The sequence below is a fragment of the Ranitomeya variabilis genome, chromosome 1 (genome assembly GCF_051348905.1).
Source record: "Ranitomeya variabilis isolate aRanVar5 chromosome 1, aRanVar5.hap1, whole genome shotgun sequence".
Taxonomy (NCBI): Eukaryota; Metazoa; Chordata; class Amphibia; order Anura; family Dendrobatidae; genus Ranitomeya; species Ranitomeya variabilis.
In genome coordinates this window covers 56,795,385-56,822,129 of record NC_135232.1, presented here as the reverse complement: position 1 = coordinate 56,822,129, position 26,745 = coordinate 56,795,385, and the positions used below count along the sequence as shown (strand labels likewise).

At 44.8% G+C, this 26,745-nt stretch overlaps 1 protein-coding gene across 2 annotated transcripts in view; it reads left to right on the top strand.

The window, feature by feature from the left end:
• PIK3C3 (phosphatidylinositol 3-kinase catalytic subunit type 3) overlaps positions 1-26,745 on the top strand; it is a 186,704-nt gene that overhangs the window by 68,467 nt on the left and 91,492 nt on the right. Inside the window, exons 10-19 of one of the 2 annotated variants that reach the window (XM_077283882.1) lie at positions 234-419; positions 9,244-9,398; positions 9,645-9,714; positions 11,750-11,817; positions 14,458-14,563; positions 16,988-17,104; positions 18,146-18,277; positions 22,851-22,979; positions 24,181-24,250; positions 24,693-24,757. In XM_077283882.1, coding sequence (XP_077139997.1) covers positions 234-419; positions 9,244-9,398; positions 9,645-9,714; positions 11,750-11,817; positions 14,458-14,563; positions 16,988-17,104; positions 18,146-18,277; positions 22,851-22,979; positions 24,181-24,250; positions 24,693-24,757 — 1,098 coding nt within the window. Of the gene's footprint in view, positions 1-233; positions 420-9,243; positions 9,399-9,638; positions 9,715-11,749; positions 11,818-14,457; positions 14,564-16,987; positions 17,105-18,145; positions 18,278-22,850; positions 22,980-24,180; positions 24,251-24,692; positions 24,758-26,745 lie in introns of both variants that reach the window. The other variant, XM_077283873.1, reaches the window with a different exon arrangement.

The following is a 26,745-nucleotide window of genomic DNA, read 5'->3' as shown; positions in this document are numbered from 1 at the left end:
AACCAACTAGCCATTCCTCTCCTCCTTGTATACTGGCAGTGGATAGAAGCGTCCTGGTAGTAAAGTGACCCCCAGTCTGGAGGAGTCGATGCTGCCGAGGAGTAAATGGTTGTCCATTCATTTTCAAGTGTGTGACCACATGAGCCTCACCCAGCGATATCCTTGCTATATAATGATTCTCCCTGACATAAAGACATATGACCCAGAGACATTAATTCATTCATTCATTTTAGGCATTGACGAAGTTCCTGAAATGTGTCAACTGGGATTTACCACAAGAAGCCAAACAAGCGCTGGAGCTTTTAGGGAAATGGAAGCCGATGGATGTTGAAGACTCCTTGGAGCTTCTGTCTTCTCATTTTACCAACCCGACGGTGCGACGGTACGCTGTGGCGCGACTTCAGCAAGCAGACGATGAGGTAAGTGCATCCTGGGGGGCAAAAGTGTCCAGACAATGTTTCTGGGCAACCCGCAGAGGAACGCGCTGCATCCTTTATCGATGAAATTAAACAAATAAAGGACAGCGTATTGCCCCCTATAAGCCTTGTGTGGTCTTCAGCTTGTGGTACAGAACTCCACTTCTGGTGAAGACATCCGGAGAGCGAGAGTTCCTCAGTCACTGTGGAGCCATCACCGATCGCCAAATTGTGGCCACCTAGATGTGACTTGTGCAGATCATAGAATGTTAGAGTTGGAAGGGACCTCCTGGGTCTTCTGGTCCAACCCCCTGCTCAATGCAGGATTCATTAAACCATCTCAGACAGATGTCTGTCCAGCCTCTGTTTGAAAACTTTCATGGAAGGAGAACTCCCCACCGATTGGAGCCTGGTTTTGTGGGGTTGTCCCATTGAACCGAATGGTTACTGAGTAGATGACGTGCAGTGTAAATCAAAGCCCCCTTCAACAGCTGACTTGCACGGGTTCGAGAGTCATGATATTAATCAGCATCACTCATTTAATAAGGATGTACCCATCCTTATGGACTATAGTCGACAGAACAATTATCAAAAAATAGAGGGAAGAACGAAAGCAAAAAAAATGGCCATATCTCTGGGGAAGGGAGTAGTTACACATGGTGTCATTGCATATGCAACTGATTGGATCTGTTAGACAAGTGTCGTCTGTCCTGGGAAGGGTTAAGCCGGAAGCTATTAGAGCAGAGTTGTGGAGACGGAATAATCTCGCCGGCCCGCACTTGTCAGACGCCGACCTCTTCTTATAATCTGATAGAAATTCCATTACTTGTTTGAAGAATGATATCGATTGTGCCGTCCGCGGGTCAGGCCTCTCATTTCTTCAGCTGACAAAGTGGCTAGGAAGATTCAATTTATTTCTAAGTTTTGCTTTAACCTCTGAGCCGGGAAGCGGCAGCCGAAGCAGAGATTTTCTCAATGTGTTTTTTTTTTTTTTTTTTGCCAAACTTCAGAAAAGAAATGTATTAATGAGATTTGAGGGGCGCAGAGATGTCATCCGTATACAAAGAGGGACAGGAGGTAGGGGTCTCGCTTGCTTGCAGGTCTCAGTTTTTCAATGGGCATGCTGCCTAACAATCAAGGCGGCGTTGTCAATATCTGACCGCAGCATTTCATTATTGGCGACGTGTGTGCGTTCCCATTATGGTGCCCCTCGGCTGAATTATTGCACCATATAATACAAGTGATTACAAAGATCGCAGTTAAAAGTCCCTTCTGGGAGGCTAAAAAAATGAACAAAAAGTAGTAAATTAAAATCTAAAAATAAAGTCGATAATAATAAAAGCACATTTGGCATCACCACATTTAAGTGCGATCTATCAAAATGTAAAATGAAGTCACCTGTACAGTAAACGCCCTGGTGAAATAGAAATTGACACCGAAATTGCGATTGTTCAGTCTCCACACCTTCCCCTTAAATTACAATAAAAAGTCATCAAAATGGTATAAATAAAAATGTCAATTTGCCCCTCAGGAAACAAGCCCTCAGACAGGTCCATCAATGGAGAATATGAAGTTTGGGGGTCTCCAAATTATTAGCGTCATGCAAAACAATTTTTTTTTTAAGTTCTGAATTTTAGTTTAGTTAACCACTGAAATATAAGGGAGACAGTACCAGATTGGTATCACTGCTATCTTACTGATGTGCAGAATCATGTTCCCGGGCAGGTTTTACCATTTACCTACTGTGAGAGTGGTGTGCGGATCCATTGACCTACTCTGTGAGAGTGGTGTACGGATCCATTTACCTACTGGGAGAATAGTGTATAGACCCCGTTTACCTACTCTGTGAGAGTGGCATACGGACCCGTTTACCCTCTCTGTGAGGGGCGTACGGACCCTTTTACCCTCTCTGTGAGAGTAGCATATGGACCCGTTTACCTACTCTGTGAGAGTGGCGTACGGACCCGTTTACCTACTCTGTGAGAGTGTCGTACGGACCCGTTTACCTACTCTGTGAGAGTGTCGTACGGACCCGTTTACCTACTCTGTGAGAGTGGCATACGGACCCGTTTACCCTCTCTGTGAGGGGCGTACGGACCCTTTTACCCTCTCTGTGAGAGTAGCATATGGACCCGTTTACCTACTCTGTGAGAGTGGCATACGGACCCGTTTACCCTCTCTGTGAGGGGCGTACGGACCCTTTTACCCTCTCTGTGAGAGTAGCATATGGACCCGTTTACCTACTCTGTGAGAGTGTCGTACGGACCCCTTTACCTACTCTGTGAGGGGCGTACGGACCCGTTTATCTACTCTGTGAGAGTGGTGTATGGACCCGTTTGCCTACTCTGAGGGTGTCGTACGGATCCGTTTGCCTACTCTGAAAGTGGCGTACGGACCCGTTTACCCTCTGTGAGAGTGGCGTACGGACCCGTTTACCTACGCTGTGAGAGTGGCGTATGGACCCGTTTACCTACGCTGTGAGAGTGGCGTACGGACCCGTTTACCTACGCTGTGAGAGTGGCGTACGGACCCGTTTACCTACGCTGTGAGAGTGGCGTACGGACCCGTTTACCTACGCTGTGAGAGTGGCGTACGGACCCGTTTACCCTCTGTGAGAGTGGCGTACGGACCCGTTTACCTACTCTGTGAGTGGCGTACAGACCAGCTGTAGCGCAGACTTCGTCTTCATGTTGAATCCGTACGTGGGCGAGGACAGTGACTCCAGTGCTGATTGGGTGCTGGGGCCACGTGTCACAACAACACCAGAGTCCGGGGAGAGTGAGTGCAGACACCATGGGAACGGGAGTATAGGCTTTATTTTATCAGGCCAAACATTTAGTTAAAAAAGGGGTTGTCCTAGTAGTGGACAACCCCTTTTAATAGACTGTTTGCTCCAGCTCAGATAGGACTTGAGGTCTGCTGCCAATCAGTTGCTGCTGATTGACTGCAGCAGTCACCTGATATTCCCTCTGAGAGGAAGCCAAGAGACCATCAGTGAATACCAGCACCAGTATGGAGGTGTTTGTTTTTTATGGGCCCATTTTTAAACTGTCAAAGTAGTTGACAACCCCTTTAATCTAAGTTTATGAAGACCCAGCAGCTTTGTCCTGCTGGGATAAAGTTGTTGTTTTTTATTTTACCTACTGTAAATGCCACTGCTCTCCTTAATCTGGCAATGTTTTCCTTTTGATCCAGTGGCTCTCCATCCCTGAGATATGACCCCATCTTCCTTCTATAATAGTCAAGTCTTTTAGCCAAATGGGCGTGTTCACCAACTCGTCTCTGCAGGTGACATTTTGAGGATATAACCCACTTGGCTAAAAAAGACTAGTTTTTTTTTTTTTTTTCTACCGGTAAGAATGGGGTCATATCCCAGGGACCTAAAGGAGCAGGAACAAAAGGAAAACTGCTCCGGATTCAGGAGAACAGCGGCATTTACACCAGGAAATATACACACTGCTCAAAAAAATTAAAGGGAGCACTAAAATACCACATCCTAGATTTCACTGAATAAAATATTCCAGTTGCAAATCTTTATTCATTACGTGGTGGAATGCGTGTAGATCAATAAAACATAAAAATAGTCATTGTAAATCACAACTAATATCCCAAGGAGGTCTGGGATGATACTCAAGATCAAAGTGGAAAATCAAATTACAGGCTGATCCAACTTCAGTGGAAATGCCTCATAACAAGGAAATGATGCTCAGTAGTGTGTGTGGCCTCCACATGCCTGCATGACCTGCCTACAACACCTGGGCATGCTCCTGATGAGGAGGCGGATATTCTCCTGAGGGATTTCTTCCCAGATCTGCATTAAAGCATCAGTCAGCTTCTGGACAGTCTGTGGTGCAACGTGATGTTGGTGGATGGTGTGAGACATGATGTCCCCGATGTGCTTGATTGGATTCAGATCTGGGCAACGGGCGGGCCAGTCCATAGCATCAATGCCTTCATCAAGTAGGAACTACTGACACAATTCAGCCATAAGGCCTAGCATTGTCATGCATCAAGCACAATACCCACTTGTGGATATCGAGCCCTCATACCCCCTCATGGAGTTAGTTTGTGGCCTTCTGGAGGTCATTTTGCAGGGCTCTGGCAATGCTCTCCCTGTTCCTCTTTGCACAAAGGAGGAGGTAGCGGTCCTGCTGCTGGGTTGTTGCCCTCCTATGGCCTCCTCCACATCTCCTGATATACTGGCCTGTCTTCTGGTATCTGCTCCATGATCTGAACGCTGTACTGACAGATACAGTTACCCTTCTTGCCACAGCTCGCCACGATGTGCCATCCTGGATGAGCTGCACTACCTGAGAAACTTCTCTGGGTTGTAGACACTTCCTCATGCTACTGTACAGTACACCTAGGGGTGAGAGCAATGACAAAATACAAAAGTGACCAAAACAGCCAAATAGGATGAGAACCGAGAAATGGTCTGTGATCACCCCCTCAAGAACCCTTCCTTTTATAGGGGTTGTCTTCCTAATTGCCTAGAATTTTTATCTGTTGTCTGTTCCATTTGCACAACAGCAGGAGAAATTGACAATCTGTGTTGATTCATAACTGGACAGGCTGACTTCACAGAAGTGTGACTAACTTGAAGTTACATTGTGTTGTTTAAGTGTTCCGTTTATTTTTTTGAGCAGTGTATATTTATGGCAGGTGACAGGTCATTACTGCTGGGATTCAGGAAATAGTCTGTGAATCCTGCTTCCCCTGCCTAGCTTATTAGATCCGACCCTATCCTCTTATGTGGTGTCTATTCATAGAAATGCAAGGATTACAAAAGCTACCATTTTATTATGCAAGTTCTCCCCTTTGAGCCTATTTTGTATACTTTGAATTTATGCTGCCGCCAGCTAACACTTAGTGGTCTGACACTAAGTGTCTTGTTTTTCTGCAGCGCCCCCGCAGGGGAAGCAAAGTATTACATATGAATTGGCTGTGTAATGCTGTGACTGGGACCCCCTCTACCAATTTAGGATTTTCTAAGGCTACGTTCACATTTGCGTTGTGCGCCGCAGCATCGGCGCCGCAACGCACAACGCAAACAAAAATGCAGCAAAACGCATGCACAACGCTGCGTTTTGCGCCGCATGCGTCCTTTTTTTCATTGATTTTGGACACAGCAAAAATGCAACTTGCTGCGTCCTCTGCGCCCGGACGCGGGCGCCGCAGGGACGCATGCGGCGCAAAACGCAAGTGCGACGCATGTCCATGCGCCCCCATGTTAAATATAGGGGCGCATGACGCATGCGGCGGCGCCCGACGCTGCGGCGCCGACCGCAAATGTGAACGTAGCCTCAGAGGGTTTTTTTAAGTGACTTTTGTGTCCCATGTGACAAGCAGAGGGTCACGTGAGATGCCCCTTTATCCAGGAGGCTACTGGCACATGAGAAGACTTACTACAAAGAGACTTCTCCCTTTGAACTTTCTTCAGCTTGCTTAGCATGCTCCGTGCGATCTGCATATATTGATTTATTCGGTGGAATACATCGCACACCATTAGCGGCTCCTTTTATGGATTCTCCCCGCATATATTTAACATAAGAATTCTTGTCCCTCTTCAAGGACAATTCACAGCGCAATGATAGAACAGATGTCACAAAGGAAGGCGACTTCTCTCCCGTCTCTTCTATTCAAGGGCCCGTTTTTCAAACATTCAGACATTAGTCATGTTGGTTGGTGGGTGTTTAAATCCTAATAAAGGATATGGCCCCCTTCACATTTACACAGTAAAATGGCTGCTGTTAATTACTAAAAGTGATTATGCATGTACTTTAGTGGAAGTGTTTAAAGGTGGAACACAGCTTTCATGTAGGTTTCTGATTTTGGTGTGCTGGGTTCACTTTCTCTTGCAAAAATATGAATTTGAGCAAGTTACAGGTTTTATGCCATGGAAGCACGTAATGGCTATGCCACTATTCTGTGACCAGAGAGAGGAAAGAACCTGGAGTTTGTAGGGGGAAGAGATCACAGGTTGTGTAGGGGGCAAGAAGAGATCATGCAGGTTGTGTATGGGGCAAGAAGAGATCACGCAGGCTGTGTATGGGGCAAGAAGAGATCACGCAGGTTGTGTAGGGGGCAAGAAGAGATCTCGCAGGTTGTGTATGGGGCCAGAAGAGATCACGCAGGTTGTGTAGGGTCAAGAAGAGATCACACAGGTTGTGTATGGGGCAAGAAGAGATCTCGCAGGCTGTGTAGGGGCAAGAAGAGATCACGCAGGTTGTGTATGGGGCAAGAAGAGATCACACAGGTTGTGTATGGGGCAAGAAGAGATCACGCAGGTTGTGTAGGGGCAAGAAGAGATCACACAGGTTGTGTATGGGGCAAGAAGAGATCTCGCAGGCTGTGTAGGGGCAAGAAGAGATCTCGCAGGCTGTGTATGGGGCAAGAAGAGATCACGCAGGTTGTGTAGGGGCAAGAAGAGATCACGCAGGCTGTGTAGGGGCAAGAAGAGATCACGCAGGCTGTGTAGTTGGAAGAAGACATCACGCAGGCTGCGTAGGAGGAGGGAAGGTAACAGCCTAGGAAAAGGCGAAGAATCGCACAGAGCAACTAAACTGTATTTGAGAAAGCATTAAAGCCTCAGATTTTACATAGAACAAAGGAGAAATTACACCTTTATGGTAGAGGGAGGAAAAACCACACAGCAAAGTAGAGCGAGTGAGGTGAAAGATCCCGGAGCAGGCAGAGAAGGGGAGAGAGCACAGTCTGTGCAGAGACAGAAGAGATCCCAGGGTCTGTCTGGGATCTGGTGAGATCACACAGACTGCGCAGAACGGTGCAAGTCCACAGGAGCCAAGCCTGATGCTGTATATTGGGCGTCTGAAGGAACCAAGATTACTGTAACTTTCACATTGAGCTACAGATATGTTTTTGCTCTGTGGGAAGGAATCTGCAGGAGAGACTCCGTATAGAGATTATTCTTGGTTGGATTTGAGTCCAGGATTCCAGGGTTGCAAGGAAAAAATGTTACTCACTGAGCCACCCTGCTGCCCCAAATCTGTGTCCCTTGTAAGATGACCATAGGTTTTAACTCTTGTATGAAGAAACCGAGGAGGCGGGTTTTCATAATATAAAGTAGGCCCAGCACTTGTAGGCCCTTTCTTTCAGCATTCTGGTATGCGGTATGTAAGTTCCCAATCTCTCAAGACCTTTTATTACGCTTCTAGATAGCGTGGCCCGTCCAGCGGGAATCTCTGGTCTTTATCTAGCGCCTCCTCTCTCCTCATGATCGCCATCCTCCTTCCCTACTTTGTGGTGTTGACGCATCCTGTGTCACCTGCACAGTGTCCCCCATCGCTCTCCTGCGCAGGTGCACTGCTCGCTGTCCTGCCGAGTACTGTAGCGCGCATGCGCTAGCTGTACCCACGGGTCATCCGCGCTCTTTAACCTTTCCGGTGCATGCACGCTACAATACTTTGCTCTTCCCTCGGCGGGGTAGAGAGGAGTGCGCCTGCGCAAGAGAGCGATGGGGACACTGAGTGACGCGTAGTATGTCATCTACTCAAAGTAGGGACGGAGGATGCCGACTGTAAGAAAAGAGGAGTCTCCAGATCAAGACCAGAGACGTTCATTGGACTGTACGGCAACGTGTGTGAGTATAATAAAGGGTCTTTTTGTTGCCTTGAATAGGAGATGGGGACTTAAAACTGCATACCAGAAAGGGCTTAAGATGCTGGCCCTACTTTATATTGGGAAAACCTGGTGGCCGGTTCTCTTAGGTGGCTGATCCCGGTTGCCCCAACCCCACGCTAAATGCAATTGCAGGGTGCCTATGGGTCGGAATAGCAGCAGCCGGAGGCTTACTGACTGCACCAGTCACCGCCATATTTGTATTCTTGTGAAGACCCTTTAGGTGACTAAAAAATAAGTTTAAATCAACCATGTTTTTCATAGTTTAAAAAAAAAACAAAAAACAAATGTTTATTTTTGTAATTTTTTTATATTTTAACGTCCAATCTATGAAAATATAAAATTTGCCCGATTTGTTATACCTATAACGAAAAAACGGAATGGAAGTGCCAAAGAATAGCTGTTCTTTGTTCACTGCACCTATCTTCAAAAATGCAATAAAAAGAAATCGATTGTACCCAAAATGGTATCAATAAAAATGTCAGCTTGTCACTAATAAACTAATGGCAACACAACCCAAATTTTTTTTTTACAAAATTAATTATATAATGTATGTAGATAGATAGATAGATTTGTATCTCAGTAATCATACTGACATGAAGAAACACGTCACCAGGTATTTTACCGAACAATAAACTCCGTAAAAATTAATAATAAATCCCAAAAAACAATGGTGGACATTTTTTCCACAATTTTGATACACTTGTGGCCTCGTCCCCTTTTTTTTTGCTTGTATATTAAAATAGATGGTGGCATTCAAAACAGCAACTCAGCCTGCAGAAAAAAAAAAACCTCTCGTGGTTATGGCAAAGGAAAAGTAATGTTATGAGTCTTGGAAGAAATTGAGAAAAGAGAAAAAGTGCAAGTAAAGAAAAATCACCTCCGAGTCAGGAGGTTGAATGTCTAATAGATTGCAATGGGATCTGATAGCACGCTGAGAAGCCAGGAATGCTGGGAATAAACGGTGTAGGGTATCGGCAGGAAGTACAGTAGCTTCTCCTCCTGCTTCAGTTTCTGTAGAGATCAGTATATTGGGGACCTCAGACATCACTCCTTGATAAAAAGCAAAAAAAAAAAAATTGCTATAATTGTACAAATATTCTTGTCCATCAGGAAACACAAATCCTGAGTGGTTTACTGTCAGACCTCTGGAAATAAACCTAATTATGGAGTGTTTCCTCCCCCACAGGATCTGCTGATGTACTTACTACAGCTGGTCCAAGCTCTGAAATATGAAAATTTTGCCGATATAAAGAACGGACTAGAACCTACCAAGAAGGACAGTCAAGGCCCCATGCTGGACAGCATGCTGACGTCGGGAGTGAACCCTGAGGACATCCACAGGTATGGCAGCCCAGCAGACCAATACATGCCCACATAGCCTCCCATTGTCTATATAACCAGTATCAGAGGAGAGGCAGCCAGTAGTGTGCGTATGTGAGCTCGTCTCCGGGCCTGGGGTGTGCTGGGATGGTCCTCCTTCATGATGTTTTTGTTTTTTTATATGTGGGCTGTAGGAAGGTTATACTTTACGTGCTGAGGGTGTTTCTAGTATTATCTATAGTCTTTTTTTTAATATGTCAGTTCTAGTGCCCATCAGCAGTCATCTCCTGCATCGTCCTCCAAGGCTAAAGATGGTGGGGAAGCTGATAATCTTGAGGTAACCTGCAAGTATATCCTGTCTATCCCCCCTTCCCCCTCATTATGGTTGTTTTTTCAAATTTGTCACAAAAAGCCACTTTTGCTGATTTTCTGCAGTCTCCTAATTATTTGCTCCTTCCTGAGAAGCTTAGCGCCCCTTTGGCTGTTGTGACCTGCTGCACATGTAATGCCTCGCTAGACACCAGCTTCTTGCTTCAGTCCTGAGGGATCTAAGCCCATTCCTCGGCGGCAATGGCCTGCAAGACACCAATATCATTGGATTTGTATTCTGCAACCTCCTTCATATCCCACAAAAGATTTTCTATGCCAGTCAAGTCAGGTTACTTTCAGGACTTCTGAAACCATACTTTAGGGAACTTGGAGGTATACCTGGGATCCATTGTCCTGATGGAAGGTCCAATGATGCCCAAACTTCAGCGTCACAGATGACTTGACGTTTTCTCTTTAGATTTCTTGGTCTGGGATTGAATCCATCTAGCCCTCCACGTTCTGCAAGTTTCCAGTGTCAGAGAAAGCAAAGGAGGCCAAGAGCATCACCGGGTCATGCTTCCCTTTTGGCAACACATAGTTCTCTTTATGATTCACTGTAGGCATCACCGTGTCATCGCCATGCTTCACCGTAGGGTTCACTGAACCACTGCAATTTTTAACTGCAAGTATCACAGGCCCCTGTCATGCCTCACAGTAGGCATCACCAAGCCACTGTCATGCTTCACCATAGGCGTCACCAATCCAACGAGCCACAATCATCCTTCACTGTAGACATCACTGAGCCATCACCATGCTTCATTGTAATCATCACTTAGGCTACTTTCACACTTGCGTTTTTAGCAATCCGTCGTTTTGGGCAAAAAACGGATCCTGCAAATGTGCCCGCAGGATCCGTTTTTTGCCCATAGACTTGTATTAGTGACGGATCGTGACGGATGGCCACACGTCGCATCTGTCGTGCAACGGATCCGTCATGTCTTGGCAGACCATCGGCACGAAAAAAATGTTCTAGTGAACGTTTTTTTGTCCGTCGCATTCGCCATTTTCAACCGCGCAAACTCCAAAACTCCTCCCCGGACTTCAGAATGGGCAGCGGATGCGTTGAAAAACTGCATCCGCTGCCCACGTCGGGCATAAATTTCACGACGTGCGTCGGTACGTTGGCCCGACGCATAGCGACGGACCCGTACCGACGCAAGTGTGAAAGAGGCCTAAGCCACCAGCGTGCGTCAATGTAAGCATCATTAAGCCCCTGCCATGCTTGCCTTTTGGCAACATATGCCATCACCGATCCCTCATCATGCTTCACTGCAGTGCATCACTAAGCCTCCTCCAGCCTTCACTGTAGGTAGTGTTTTTTTTCAGCATACACTTCATTTTTTTTTCCCCTCCATACGTACCACTGGTCCATAGGCCTGAAAGGCCCCTGTTTTGTATCATGACTCCATCTTTGATTTTTTTTTTTTTTTTAATTTCATTGCAAACAGCAGAAAGGTTGAGAATTTTGCTAATAAGCCTAATTTGCAATGGCAGGGGAAAACAATTCAGATTGCAACTGTATCTAATTATATATCTCCTTATCTGTCTTTTTATCCACATAAATGTCAGATAATCGCATTATTTACTCGTTGAATTTGTGGTTTCTGTCATAAGCTGATGATTTGCCATATATGTTGTACAGCTGACAAAGCTGCCTTGTTCCACTTTCTGCCAATCACTGCCACCTTCAAATGGGCATGACCGATCCTGACCTATGGCAATTATCTATCTAATGATTTTTTTTCTCTATTGTTAAGTGCAGTAATTATAAAAGGGGTTTTATGCCGGACATTTAATGTGTTAGGGGCATCTGTCGTAGAGCTGTTACTCCAGGTTTTACTTCACCCCCCTGCCGGAGCGAGTTTGCAGCTTTTTAAAAAGACAATGCATAAGTCTGCGCTCAACAACATTTTCTACTGTTTAATGGGAATAGACTGGCGTCCAAACCTGGGTAAATTTCACCCATCGTAGAAGTGCTTCTTAGTACTTTTTTTTTCTTCCAGCAAGATCTGTGCACTTTCCTAATCTCCAGAGCCTGCAAGAACTCCACCTTGGCCAACTACTTATACTGGTGGGTAATAATAATAATAATTTTTATTTATATAGCGCCAACATATTCCGCAGCGCTTTACAACTTATAGAGGGGACTTGTACAGACAATAGACATTACAGCATAACAGAAATCACAGTTCAAAACAGATACCAGGAGGAATGAGGGCCCTGCTCGCAAGCTTACAAACTATGAGGAAAAGGGGAGACACGAGAGGTGGATGGTAACAATTGCTTTAGTTATTTGGACCAGCCATAGTGTAAGGCTCGGGTGTTCATGTAAAGCTGCATGAACCAGTTAACTGCCTAAGTATGTAGCAGTACAGACACAGAGTGCTATTAACTGCATAAAGTGTATGAGAACATGATGCGAGGAACCTGATTATGGGGTTTTTTTTTTGGTTTTTTTTTAATGGGCCACACAGGGATGGTTAGGTTAATGCATTGAGGCGGTAGGCCAGTCTGAACAGATGAGTTTTTAGGGCACGCTTAAAATTGGGGATTAATCGTATTAACCTAGGTAGTGCATTCCAAAGAATCGGCGCAGCACGTGTAAAGTCTTGGAGACGGGAATGGGACGTTCTGATTATTGAGGATTCTAACCTGAGGTCATTAGCAGAGCGGAGGGCACGGGTAGGGTGGTAGACTGAGACCAGAGAGGAAATGTAGGGTGGTGCTGAGCCATGGAGTGCTTTGTGGATGAGGGTAGTAGTTTTGTACTGGATTCTGGAGTGGATGGGTAGCCAGTGTAATGACTGGCACAAGGTAGAGGCATCGGTGTAACGGTTGGTGAGGAATATGATCCTGGCTGCAGCATTCAGGACAGATTGGAGCAGGGAGAGGTTGGTAAGAGGGAGGCCGATTAGTAGAGAGTTACAATAGTCCAGACGAGAATGAATAAGTGAGACAGTAAGAGTTTTTGCAGAGTCGAAAGTAAGAAAAGTGCGAATTCTAGAAATGTTTTTGAGATGCAGATAAGAGCGAGCCAGTGATCGGATGTGGGGGGTGAATGAAAGCTCTGAATCAAGGATGACCCCAAGGCAGCGGGCATGTTGCTTTGGAGTAATGGTGGAACCACACACGGAGATGGCAATGTCAGGCAAAGGTAGGTTAGTAGAGGGAGAGAACACAAGGAGTTCAGTTTTTGACAGGTTCAGTTTCAGATAGAGGGAGGACATGATGTTAGAGACAGCGGCAAGACAATCACTGGTGTTTTCTAAAAAGGTCAGCATGATGACAGGAGAAGAGGTGTATAATTGGGTGTCGTCAGCATAGAGATGGTACTGGAACCCAAATCTACTGATTGTTTGTCCAATAGGGGCAGTATACAAAGAGAAGAGGAGGGGGCCTAGGACTGATCCTTGAGGAACCCCAACAGTAAGGGGAAGGTGAGAGGAGGAGGAACCCGCAAAAAACATAGTGAAGGATTGGTCAGAGAGATAGGAGGATAACCAAGTGAGAACTGTGTCCTTGAGGCCGATGGAGCGGAGCATAGTGAGGAGGAGCTGATGATCCACAGTGTCGAATGCTGCAGAGAGATCCAAGAGAATTAGCATGGAGTAGTGACCATTAGATTTAGCTGTTAATAGGTCATTAGAGACTTTAGTGAGGGCAGTTTCAGTAGAGTGTAAAGAGTGGAAGCCAGATTGAAGACGGTCGAGAAGAGAGTTATCTGAGAGATGGCGGCTAAGACGGGAGTGGACCAGGCGTTCGAGGATTTTAGAGATGAAGGGAAGATTAGAGACAGGTCTATAATTAGCGGCACAATTTTGGTCGAGGGAGGGTTTTTTAAGTAATGGATGTATGATGTATGATGACATGCTTAAATGAGGAGGGAAAAATACCGGAAGTGAGGGAAAGGTTGAATATTTTTGTTAGGTGAGAGGTGACAGTCGGGGAAAGGGACTGGAGGAGATGTGACGGAATGGGGTCACTGGTGCAAGTGGTCGGGCGAGAAGATGCAAGGAGCCTGATTACTTCTTCTTCTGTAACTGGTTCAAAGTCAGAGAGTGAACTAGATGCAGTGGGGGAGGGAGGGCAGTGCATGGTATGAAGAGATTGGGAGATGATTTCCTGTCGAATGTGGTCAATTTTAACACGGTTATCGCCGTCTGTCAAGTTGTTCTATGTATAGGAGGTGCCGCTTCATCCAGGGCACTTTGCAGGGTTTCATTGTAATGCTTCAGAGCAGAATCAGGACATGAGATGGAGAAGATTGGGGCTAATGAGGACTGGAAGTTCTTCATAAGTTTCTGGGTGTTAATGGCCTTTATGTTTCTAGAAGTGTGGAAAGTGGGGGTGACCTGAGCGGGGTGGCAGTTCTTGATAGAGAATGAAAGAAGGTTGTGGTCAGAGAGCGGGAGAGGGGAGTTTGTGAAATCATCCACTGAGCAAAGCCAGGAGAAGACCAAGTCAAGGGAGTTTCCATCTTCATGCGTTGGAGAGTTAGTATGCTGCGAGAGGCCGAAAGAGGAGGTTAGAGATAAAAGGTGAGAAGCAGATGGGGAGAGGGGAGAAGCAATGGGGATGTTGAAATCACCCATGATAAGGGTGGGGGTGTCACAGGAGAGAAAGTGTGGAAGCCAGGTGGCTGCACGGATTCTTTTCTCCTTGGTACCAGATTTGCAGGCATCGGTGTAATCTATTTTCTTTCTATTTCTAGGTATGTTATTGTTGAGTGTGAAGACCAGGACACCCAGATGAGAGATCCAAAGACCCATGAGATGTACCTTAATGTCATGAGACGCTTCAGTCAGGCACTTTTAAAGGTAACATAATAAATTAGCACCTTAAAGGGGTTGTCCAGGCTTTTCACTCTGATTGCGCACTTGTGAACCTCCACATCGCTCAGTGCGTGCTGTGAAGATTCTCCGAGGCCGATCGATCATGTGACCACAAGTGTGCCGCATTCCAACTAGATGTGTGCGGCCTCACACGTCTAGTCTGTGTGTATATGTGTATGTGTGGTTACTGGTTATAAAAATACTAAACTTTTAGTTTGTGTTGCCAATTACTGAGATTTATATCTTTAATATTGTTCTGTCGATTGAGCTGTGAGAAGGCTTCTTTTGCGCAAATTACATTTTGATAAATTTCTATTGAACGTGGAAATTGTCGTTTAATTTTTTTTTTTTTAAATTTCGGCGCTTAACGTACAGTTTAAATTAGATAATATTTTTGATTGCTCAAGTTTTTACAGATATGGCCATAGCAAATGTTATATTTTTAACTGGGGGAAAAGGGGGTGATTTAAACACATACTGTGCGTGTGTGTATACATACATACATACATACATACATACATACATACATACATACATACATACATACATACATACATACATACATACATACATACATACATACATACACTTATGTACACACACACAGCAGATCACAAAAGTGAGTGCACCCCCCACATTTCTATAAACCTTTTACTATATCTTTTCATGGGACAAAACGAAGATATAACACTTAGATACAATGTAAAGCAGTAAGTGCACAACTTGTAGAATCGTGTAAATTTGGTGTGCAGCAAAAGTGATTTGGTGTTATCGCTCTGATCCAGAGGTTGTCTTTTCAGAATAAACGTATGAATGCTGCCAGCATTACTGCAGAGGTTACAGGGGTGGGGTCCGCCTGTCAGTGCTCAGACCATACACATTGCTGCAGAGGTTACAGGGGTGGGGGGTCTATCTGTCAGTGCTCAGACCATACACATTGCTGCAGAGGTTACAGGGGTGGGGTCCGCCTGTCAGTGCTCAGACCATACACATTGCTGCAGAGGTTACAGGGGTGGGGGGTCCATCTGTCAGTGCTCAGACCATACCCATTGCTGCAGAGGTTACAGGGGTGGGGGGTCCGCCTGTCAGTGCTCAGACCATACCCATTTCTGCAGAGGTTACAGGGGTGGGGGGTCTGCCTGTCCGTGCTCAGACCATACCCATTGCTGCAGAGGTTACAGGGGTGGGGGGTCTACCTGTCCGTGCTCAGACCATACACATCGCTGCAGAGGTTACAGGGGTGGGGGGTCCATCTGTCAGTGCTCAGACCATACCCATTGCTGCAGAGGTTACAGGGGTGGGGGGTCCTCCTGTCAGTGCTCAGACAATACACATTGCTGCAGAGGTTTCAGGCGTGGGGGGTCCTCCTGTCAGTGGCATACGCTGCACACTGCCTCAAATTGGTCTGCTTGGCTGTTGTCCCAGAAGGAGCCAATTCTTAAGATGATGCACAAGAAAGCCCACAAACAGTTTACTGAAGACAAACAGACTAAGGACATGGATTAGTGGACCCATGTCCTGCAGTACAAAGAGACCAGTCAAAACTTATTTGGTTCAGACGGTGTCAAGCTTGTGTAGCGGCAACCAGGTGAGGAGTGAGAAGAGAAGTGTCTCCAACCTCCACCAGCTCTGTGAAGTCGTCATGGAGGAGTGGAAAAGGATTCCGGTGGCCACCACTGAAGCTCTAGTGAACTCCATGCTCGAGAGACTTGAGTGGAAGAAAATATTGACACTGAGCACAATTTAGCCATTTTCACTTAGGGGTGTACTCACTTTTGTTGCCAGCACTTTAGACATTAATGGCTGTGTGAGTTATTTAGAGGGCACACGATATTTACACTGTTACACAAGCTGCACACTGACTACTTTACATTGTCAGAACTTCAGTGTTGACCCATGAAAAGATAGAATAAAGTACTTAACAAAAATGTATGGGATGTACTCCCTTTTGTGATATTGTGTGTGTAGTATATGGTGCACGGTATTGGAAAGCCAAGCCAAAGGCCTAACATGGCAGCCATGGGGGCCTTCAGCGGGCGCCTCCTGCACACTTATCATGGTGACAAAGGGATTAAAGGGGTGGTCTGATGTCACTTTGTCTAGTCATAGCGATATCACGCGTCGGGGGTCTGCTGTCAGGGAAGTCACACTAATGTATATAGCAGCGAGGTTTTGGTGTCTGATGCGGAGGTCCACCCCATCTTGTCATACTGAGGCTTCCACGCGTAGGCAACGAAGTACAGCCGATAAATGATAGCCCCTCTCGTTCTGCTGCCCCTATAATCACATCCAGGCCTCGGAGGGAGCGCGGGCTGCAGTCTGGTGCGAGCAGATGAGACTCGCAGTAAGAGCCGAGACAAGTGTCATTTTTCTATAATGTTTCCCCTTCCCTCCCGTCTTCTGCTCTAGGGCGATAAGTCTGTCAGAGTGATGCGCTCGCTGCTGGCGACACAGCAAACCTTTGTAGATAGACTGGTTCATCTCATGAAGGCAGTGCAGCGTGAAAGTGGCAACCGCAAAAAAAAGGTACGTGCCCTCCTCTAATACACCCGGAAGCCTTCTCACATCTGCCGAGCAGTGTCACGTCTGTGCGGCACCAGGACCCCGGCTGTATCACCCAGACACATGGAGCTACAGGGGGCTACATGTACATATTAAAGTTCTGTGACCACTCATAAATGGGGACGCCCGATCTCTTGTAATAAGAAAAATGACTCAAGTTGTGCTATTCCCTAATTCACTTGTGGATTATAAAAATGGATGAGACTAGATAGATGGCTATAAGATGGGTAATACATAGATATGTGGATAGATGGATGATGGATATGAGATGGACAATATGAGGCAGATGGAGATAGTGTTATGAGACAACTAGAGATGCTTGTATGTATTTATGAGAGAATTATTGTGTTGGATGGGTAGACAAATACAGAGATATTATATGGAACAATAGACACGCAGATGTGGACCAGACAGATGGATATGTGACAGATACAGTGATGCTTAGATTAAAAATTAGTTTGACATGAGGTGATGGCTACCTTTGAGACCGATACATAAAAAGATGGCATACTAGATGCATAGATGGGTTGCCGGAAGGGTGGGTTGCCGGAAGGGTGGGTTGCCGGAAGGGTGGGTTGCCGGAAGGGTGGGTTGCCGGAAGGATGGGTTGCCGGAAGGATGGTATCCATATACAAACTTCCAAGGAAGGCAGCACTCCAGTCATTATCTGTGGACACATCGCGTGTTTTCTTGCACTATGTACACTGACGCATGGGAAAATAATTCCCTTCTTTTTTTCCTGGATGTTTGACTGGAGCTGCCTTATTGAGCAGATACCATCTCGACTCTTACCTAATTGGAAGACATGGTCATTACAGGGTTTAGGAGCCGCCGCCTGGAAACACAAGATGTGAAGTATTTACGTATTAATAATTACACTGGGGTTTTTCCTCTTGTGATGAATTATCCATTCTGGCATGTTCAGCTACATATCTGTGTCCCCTTATAAATAATAAATCCTCCTGAAATTGTTCTGTAACCTCACAGCTCATCCTTATGTTTCAGAATGAGCGGCTGCAGGCCTTATTGGGAGATAACGAGAAGATGAACCTCTCCGAGATCGAGCCAATTCCTCTACCACTAGAACCTCAGGTGAAGATCCGGGGAATCATTCCAGAGAAAGCCACTCTATTCAAGGTAACGCACATCCATCTGAGGGGCTAAAGGGACTGATATATGTCCAACCGAGCCCCCCACACACATTACATGGTCAGCTGATCCACCCAGACTGGTGGGTTTGGCCGACCTTCATTTCTGGAGTATCTTGGCCTTAAGGCTACGTTCACATTTGCATGAAATGATGCATTTTTAGATTCTGGACATGTCTTCCTTAAACCAGTTCGGCACCTGGCCATTCACCCCCCTCATTCCTGATCAGATACAATTTCAGGGTTTTTTCATACATGTGGTTTAAAGAGCTACAAATATTTTTGTCATTCGGATAGTGAAATAATTCTGCTTCATTATATTTCATTGTGTGTGTGTGTGTGTGTGTGTGTGTGTGTGTGTGTGTGTGTATATATGTATATATGTGTGTATATATGTGTGTATATATGTGTGTGTGTGTGTATATATATATATATATATATATATATATATATATATATATATATATATATATATATATATATATATATATATATTATATATTGGAATGTGTGAAGGTGGGTCAATACAAAAATTTGTGCACCTTTGTTGATTTTTGTACTTGGATAACTTTGACCAAGGTTTCAGACCTTAATTACCCTATTAGGGTTATGGCTTGTTCACTTTCATCGTTAGGAAAGGCCAGGTGATGGAAATTTCCAAGCTTTATAGAAACCCAGTCTCCTCTAACCTTGTGCCAAAAACCAGCAGCCATGAGTTCTTCTAAGCAGCTGCCTAGCACTCTGAAAATGAAAATGGTGGAGACCACAAAGCAGGAGAAGGCTATAAAGATAGCAAAGCTTTTTCAAGTTTCGCTTTCCTCAGTTAGAAATGTAATTAACAAATGGCAGTTAACAGGAAAATTGGAGGTCAAGATAAGGTCTGGAAGACCAAGCAAAATTTCTGTGAGCCGCTTGTAGGGAATGCTAGAGAGGCAAATTGGAATCTCTGCTTGACTGCAAAATACCTTCAGAAAGATTTAGCAGACTCTGGAGTTGTGATACATTGCTCTACTGTTCAGAGACACCCGCACAAATATGGCCTTTATGGAAGAGTCATCAGAAGAAAACCTCTCCTCTGTCCTCACCAGAAAATTCAGCATCAGAAGTATGTAAAAGAACATCTAAACAAGCATGATACAGTTTGAAAACATCTTCTGTGAACTGATGAGGTTGAAATTGAACTTTTTGGCCACAATGATCATGAGTATGCGTGGAAATAAAAGTGCACAGAATTTCAGGAAAAATTTATCTCGCCAACCATTAAGCATGGGAGGGGGGGCGGTTCAATCATGCTTTGGGGTTGTGTTGCAACCAATGGCACGGGGAACATTTCACAGAAGGAGGAATGGATTTAATGAAATTTCAACTAATTCTTGATGCAAACATAACACCATCTGTAAAAAAAAAAAAAAAGCTGAAGTTGAAAAGATTATGGCTTCTACAAATGGATAATGATCTTAAATGCACATCAAAATCCACAATAGACTACCTGAAAAGGCACAAGCTGAAGGTTTTACAATGGCCCTCACAGTCCCCTGATCTGAACATCATTGGAAATCTGTGGCTAGACCTTAAAATAGCAGTGCATGTAAGATGACCCAGGAATTATAATACATATTATTTTCCCCTGTAACTGAGGCTGGTATATTGGCCCCAGTTTGATTGGACCACGGCCGCGCCCCCAATGAACATATTATTTTCTCTTGAGATCTTTTGTGTAAAAGTTCTCACAGAGATACTATCAGGCCGTAATTAACATCTCTCTTCCAAGAGCTAGGAGGTGTCAAATGTTACCTTTCTTCTTGGCTTCCAGCAGGACCACCTGGTGAGATTGGAGACAGAAGTCTACTTGTCTCAGGAAAATACATATTAACCCCTTCCCGACATGTGACGGTATAGTACGTCACATGTCGGGACCCCCGCTTTGATGTGCGCTCCGGCGGTGAGCGCACATCAAAGTCGCAACATGTGAGCTGTTTTTTACAGCTGACATGTGCGCGCAATAGCGGCGGGTGAAATCGCGATCACCCGCCGCTAATAACTAGTTAAATGCCGCTGTCAAACGCAGACAGCGGCATTTAACTACCGCATCCGGCCGTGCGGCCGGATATGAGCGCATCGCCGACCCCCGTCACATGATCGGGGGTCGGCGATGTGTCAGGAAGGTAACCATAGAGGTCCTTGAGACCTCTATGGTTACTGATTGCCGGTGGCTGTGAGCGCCACCCTGTGGTCGGCGCTCACAGCACACCTGCAAATCTGCTGTGTAGCAGCGATCTTATGATCACTGCTGCATAGCAGAGCCGATCGGGCTGTGCCTGCTTCTAGCCTCCCATGGAGGCTATAGAAGCATGGCAAAAGTAAAAAAAAAAAGTTTTTAAAAATGTGAAAAAAATAAAAAAAATATAAAAGTTTAAATCACCCCCCTTTCGCCCCAATCAAAATAAATCAATAAAAAAAAAACCCAACCTACACATATTTGGTATCGCCGCGTTCAGAATCGCCCGATCTATCAATAAAAAAAAAGCATTAACCTGATCGCTAAATGGCGTAATGAGAAAAAAATTCGAAACGCCAGATTTACGTTTTTTTGGTCGCCACGACATTGCATTAAAATGCAATAACGGGCGATCAAAAGAACGTATCTACACCAAAATGCTATCATTAAAAACGCCAGCTCGGCACGCAAAAAATAAGCCCTCACCTGACCCCAGATCATGAAAAATGGAGACGCTACGATTATCGGAAAATGGCGCAATTTTGTTTTGTTTTGTTTTTTGCAAAGTTTGGAATTTTTTTTCACCACTTAGGTGAAAAATAACCTAGTCATGTTAGGTGTCTATAAACTCGTAGTGACCTGGAGAATCATAATGGCAGGTCAGTTTTAGCATTTAGTGAACCTAGCAAAATAGGCAAGCAAAAAACAAGTGTGGGATTGCACTTTTTTTGCAATTTCACTGCACTTGGAATTTTTTTCCCGTTTTCTAGTACACGACATGCTAAAACCAATGATGTCGTTCAAAAGTACAACTCGTCCCGCAAAAAATAAGCCCTCACATGGCCAAATTGACGGAAAAATAAAAAAGTTATGGCTCTGGGAAGGAGGGTAGCGAAAAACGAAAATGGAAAAACGGAAAAAGCTCCGGGGGTGAAGGGGTTAAGGCCATGTGCACACGTTCAGTATTTTTCGCGTTTTTTTCGCGTTTTTTCGCTATAAAAACGCGAAAAAACCGCTAACATATGCCTCTCATTATTTTCAGTGTGTTCTGCATTTTTTGTGCAAATGTAGCCTTTTTTTCCGCGAAAAAATCGCATCGCGGAAAAAAAAGCAACATGTTCATTAAAATGTGGAATTGCAGGGGATTCCGCACACCTGGAAGTGCATTGATCTGCTTACTTCCCGCACAGGGCTGTGCCCACCATGCGGGAAGTAAGCAGATTATGTGCGGTTGAAACCCAGGGTGGAGGAGAGGAGACTCTCCTCCACGGACTGGGCACCATATAATTGGTCCAAAAAAAAGAATTAAAATAAAAAATAGTCCTATACTCACCTTCGATGTCTTCCCGCCTCTCCGCTGCATGCTGCCGCTTCGGTTTCTATAGTTGTTGTGCGGTGAAGGACCTGTGATGACGTCACGGTCTTGTGATTGGTCGAGACCGGTCATGTGACCGCGACGTCATGGAAGGTCCTGAACCACACCGGCATCTATAGGAACGGACGCCTGCAGGTGAGTATAACCATTTTTTTAATTTTTTTTATTATTTTTAAACATTCTGTCTTTTACTATAGATGCTGCATAGGCTGCATCTATAGTAAAAAGATGGTCACACTTGTCAAACGCTATGTTTGACAAGTGTGACCAACCTGTCGGTCAGTTTTCCAAGCGATGCTACAGATCGCTTGGAAAACTTTAGCATTCTGCAAGCTAATTTTGCTTGCAGAATGCTAAAAAAATGCGAAAAAAACGGAAAAAAAAAAAAATGCGGATTTCTTGCGGAAAATTTCCGGTTTTCTTCAGGAAATTTCTGCAAGAAATCCGGACGTGTGCACTTACCCTAACACCTGGGTGCGACCTGCAGCTTTTCAAGACAGATGTTAAATTATTGCCAGTGACCCAATAAATATATGTATATATATATATATGTGTGTGTATGTATGTATATATATATATATATATATATATATATATATATATATGTGTGTATCACACACACATTTCACCACGCTGCCCAACCAGCACTTGTTGAGCACTGTGTATGTAGTGATAGAGGAGTCAGAGGTGGCTTATTACCGTCTCTGCCTCTGTGATCACTATATACGCAGTGCATAGTTTGTGGGGGGCTCGGCCATGTCTGACAGCCAGATCTTTCCTCCCGCAGATGGTCTTATGCAACTGCTCTACTATGCAGATGCAGCGATGTTTTAGAACATCACTGGAGAGTAGAAGGACCACCTGGACCTGTAAAGTGTAATGGTTGTCTAACACTAACTAACTAAGGATCAGTATAAATTGATAGGATCAATAACTTCTTAATACAGTCATCTCCACTTTTCTCTGCAGAGCGCCCTAATGCCAGCAAAGTTGTATTTCAAAACCGAGGACGGAGGGAAATATCCAGTGATATTCAAAAACGGAGATGACTTACGCCAGGACCAGCTGATCCTTCAAATCATATCGCTAATGGATAAGGTAAGAAAGAAGGATCCCACCACGAATGGTGTCTTCTGGAAACAGACTGCTGTCTCATTATTGGGATCCAATACACATCGGTACAACAAACTCGCCCCATAACCCCTCATCCGTCAGTCTACAATTCATGGAGCTAATGCCATGGTTGGGTTATCTTAGGCTCATGTATGACCACGACGCTCGGCTCTACTTCTATGTGGTCAAAAATGACCTGAGAGGAGCTCTGGAGAACCAAAGTTAGTTACCAGCTCTTCCTTCAGAACAAGCCTACTGATGGGTTCTCAGTGAAATCATTCTTGAGACAGCAATAACTGGTGCCTCACAGCGGCTACTGAGGGTTTTTTTTCTATGAAACACAAATGAAAAAAATATTTTTAGCCCTCTATACAGTTTTGCTCAAAAGTTTACATCCCCCCGGCAGCTTTACCATCTAAGAAAATAAAGAACCTCATCCACAACTACCACAAAAGACTTCAAGCTGCCATTGATGTTAGAGGGGGCAATACACGGTATTATGAAATGGGGTATGTGAGCTTGTGATCAGGGACATTTGGATGTTTTGGGTTGTCATTATGACTTAAAAAGAAAACACAATAGTTTGACAAAAAATGGCTTCACCCAACAACTAACCATGAGTTGTGAACTTTTGAGCACAACTGTACATGCATTTAGGATAATGTACCCTAACCTTTCCATAGTTTTAGAACTGATGACCATCTTAGTTTTTCCCATCTTCATAAATATTCTTGACAACTTCTTGTAAAAACTAGCACTTTTTTCAATTTACCGCCTTTTTAAAACTTGTAGTAATTTTTGACATAATAGCACTATTCTTTACTGCTTGTTGCCTAGGAGACCGACCACCACTGCCGTCTTGTTTGCAAGCACTGTGCTGAAACAAGCCGGGACGAGGAGGTAGTGGCAAGGTCAAGGCGATCTTGGCCAGATTCCGAGCAATGCTTAGAAGATCAGTAGAAAAGGCGCTCGTAACCACGGAGCGTGATCTCCTGTCTAGCAGCGGTGGACGGTCTCCATGGCAACAAGTAGTCAAGAAAAGTGCTAATATCTCAAGAAGTTCTGAAAATTTTAATAAACAGTAAATTGTAAAAGGGCGTATATTTACAAGCACTTTCCAACAATATACTCATACTATGACCTACACGATTGTCAGGTTTTTTGTTTGTTTGGTTTTTTTTTTCAGCTTTTACGGAAGGAAAATCTGGATCTGAAGTTAACCCCCTACAAGGTTCTGGCAACAAGCACAAAGCACGGTAACGACTCTGCATCCCGTCCTCTATTTGTCCCCGGTGTCCCAGAGCGCAATCCACTTCCTCCTTGGTCCCAGTAATTGGCGTCTACTTTTATTAATGCCTGCCAATATCTGACAACTCGTACTACCCAACTCCGAGAGCCAGAAACGCACAGCCCCTTCCCTCTACGCAGGCGACTATTGTGCTAACATGGGCACAAATAGTCCCCTTTGTTGTCCCCATTATTCCACTTTAGTGTCGCTTAATGGAAATCACAATAAAATTAGAAAGAAGTGTTAACGCGATCTGCACAAAGTGCTGCTTGTTCTCCCGTCACTTAGGCAGCTGCTGAAATCTAAGGTCTTGTGACAGGAGCTGAGCCGCTCGGCTCCACATCCATAGCTGAAAAGAAAACACTCCTTGTTCTCAATATGTCTTCAATGCAATGTCGTCCTCCTTACAGGATTCATGCAGTTTATTCAGTCAGTTCCTGTTGCAGAAGTCCTTGCCATCGAGGGAAGCATACAGGTGGGTATATCACATTAGTACAAGTCTGAGACTTACATTCTTCTACATAGAAGGCAGTATTATAGTAGTTATATTCTTGTACATAGGAGCAGTATTATAGTAGTTATATTCTTGTACATAGGGGCAGTATTATAGTAGTTATATTCTTGTACATAGGAGCAGTATTATAGTAGTTATATTCTTGTACATAGGAACAGTATTATAGTAGTTATATTCTTGTACATAGGAGCAGTATTATAGTAGTTATATTCTTGTACATAGGGGCAGTATTATAGTAGTTATATTCTTGTACATAGGGGGCAGTATTATAGTAGTTATATTCTTGTACATAGGGGGCAGTATTATAGTAGTTATATTCTTGTACATAGGAGCAGTATTATAGTAGTTATATTCTTGTACATAGGAGCAGTATTATAGTAGTTATATTCTTGTACATAGGGGCAGTATTATAGTAGTTATATTCTTGTACATAGGGGCAGTATTATAGTAGTTATATTCTTGTACATAGGGGCAGTATTATAGTAGTTATATTCTTGTACATAGGAGCAGTATTATAGTAGTTATATTCTTGTACATATGGGCAGTATTATAGTAGTTATATTCTTGTACATAGGGGGAGTATTATAGTAGTTATATTCTTGTACATAGGAGCAGTATTATAGTAGTTATATTCTTGTACATAGGGGGCAGTATTATAGTAGTTATTAGTTATATTCTTGTACATAGGAGCAGTATTATGGCTGTGCAATATACTACGTGGGCTGTGCAATATACTACGTGGGCTGTGCAATATACTACGTGGGCTGTGCAATATACTGCGTGGGCTGTGCAATATACTGCGTGGGCTGTGCAACATACTGCGTGGGCTGTGCAACATACTGCGTGGGCTGTGCAATATACTGCGTGGGCTGTGCAATATACTGCGTGGGCTGTGCAATATACTGCGTGGGCTGTGCAATATACTGCGTGGGCTGTGCAATATACTGCGTGGGCTGTGCAATATACTGCGTGGGCTGTGCAATATACTGCGTGGGCTGTGCAATATACTGCGTGGGCTGTGCAATATACTGCGTGGGCTGTGCAATATACTGCGTGGGCTGTGCAATATACTGCGTGGGCTGTGCAATATACTGCGTGGGCTGTGCAATATACTGCGTGGGCTGTGCAATATACTGCGTGGGCTGTGCAATATACTGCGTGGGCTGTGCAATATACTGCGTGGGCTGTGCAATATACTGCGTGGGCTGTGCAATATACTGCGTGGGCTGTGCAATATACTGCGTGGGCTGTGCAATATACTGCGTGGGCTGTGCAATATACTGCGTGGGCTGTGCAATATACTGCGTGGGCTGTGCAATATACTGCGTGGGCTGTGCAATATACTGCGTGGGCTGTGCAATATACTGCGTGGGCTGTGCAATATACTGCGTGGGCTGTGCAATATACTGCGTGGGCTGTGCAATATACTGCGTGGGCTGTGCAATATACTGCGTGGGCTGTGCAATATACTGCGTGGGCTGTGCAATATACTGCGTGGGCTGTGCAATATACTGCGTGGGCTGTGCAATATACTGCGTGGGCTGTGCAATATACTGCGTGGGCTGTGCAATATACTGCGTGGGCTGTGCAATATACTGCGTGGGCTGTGCAATATACTGCGTGGGCTGTGCAATATACTGCGTGGGCTGTGCAATATACTGCGTGGGCTGTGCAATATACTGCGTGGGCTGTGCAATATACTGCGTGGGCTGTGCAATATACTGCGTGGGCTGTGCAATATACTGCGTGGGCTGTGCAATATACTGCGTGGGCTGTGCAATATACTGCGTGGGCTGTGCAATATACTGCGTGGGCTGTGCAATATGCTGCGTGGGCTGTGCAATACGCTGCGTGGCCTGTGCTATACGCTGCGTGGCCTGTGCTATACGCTGCGTGGCCTGTGCTATACGCTGCGTGGCCTGTGCTATACGCTGCGTGGCCTGTGCTAT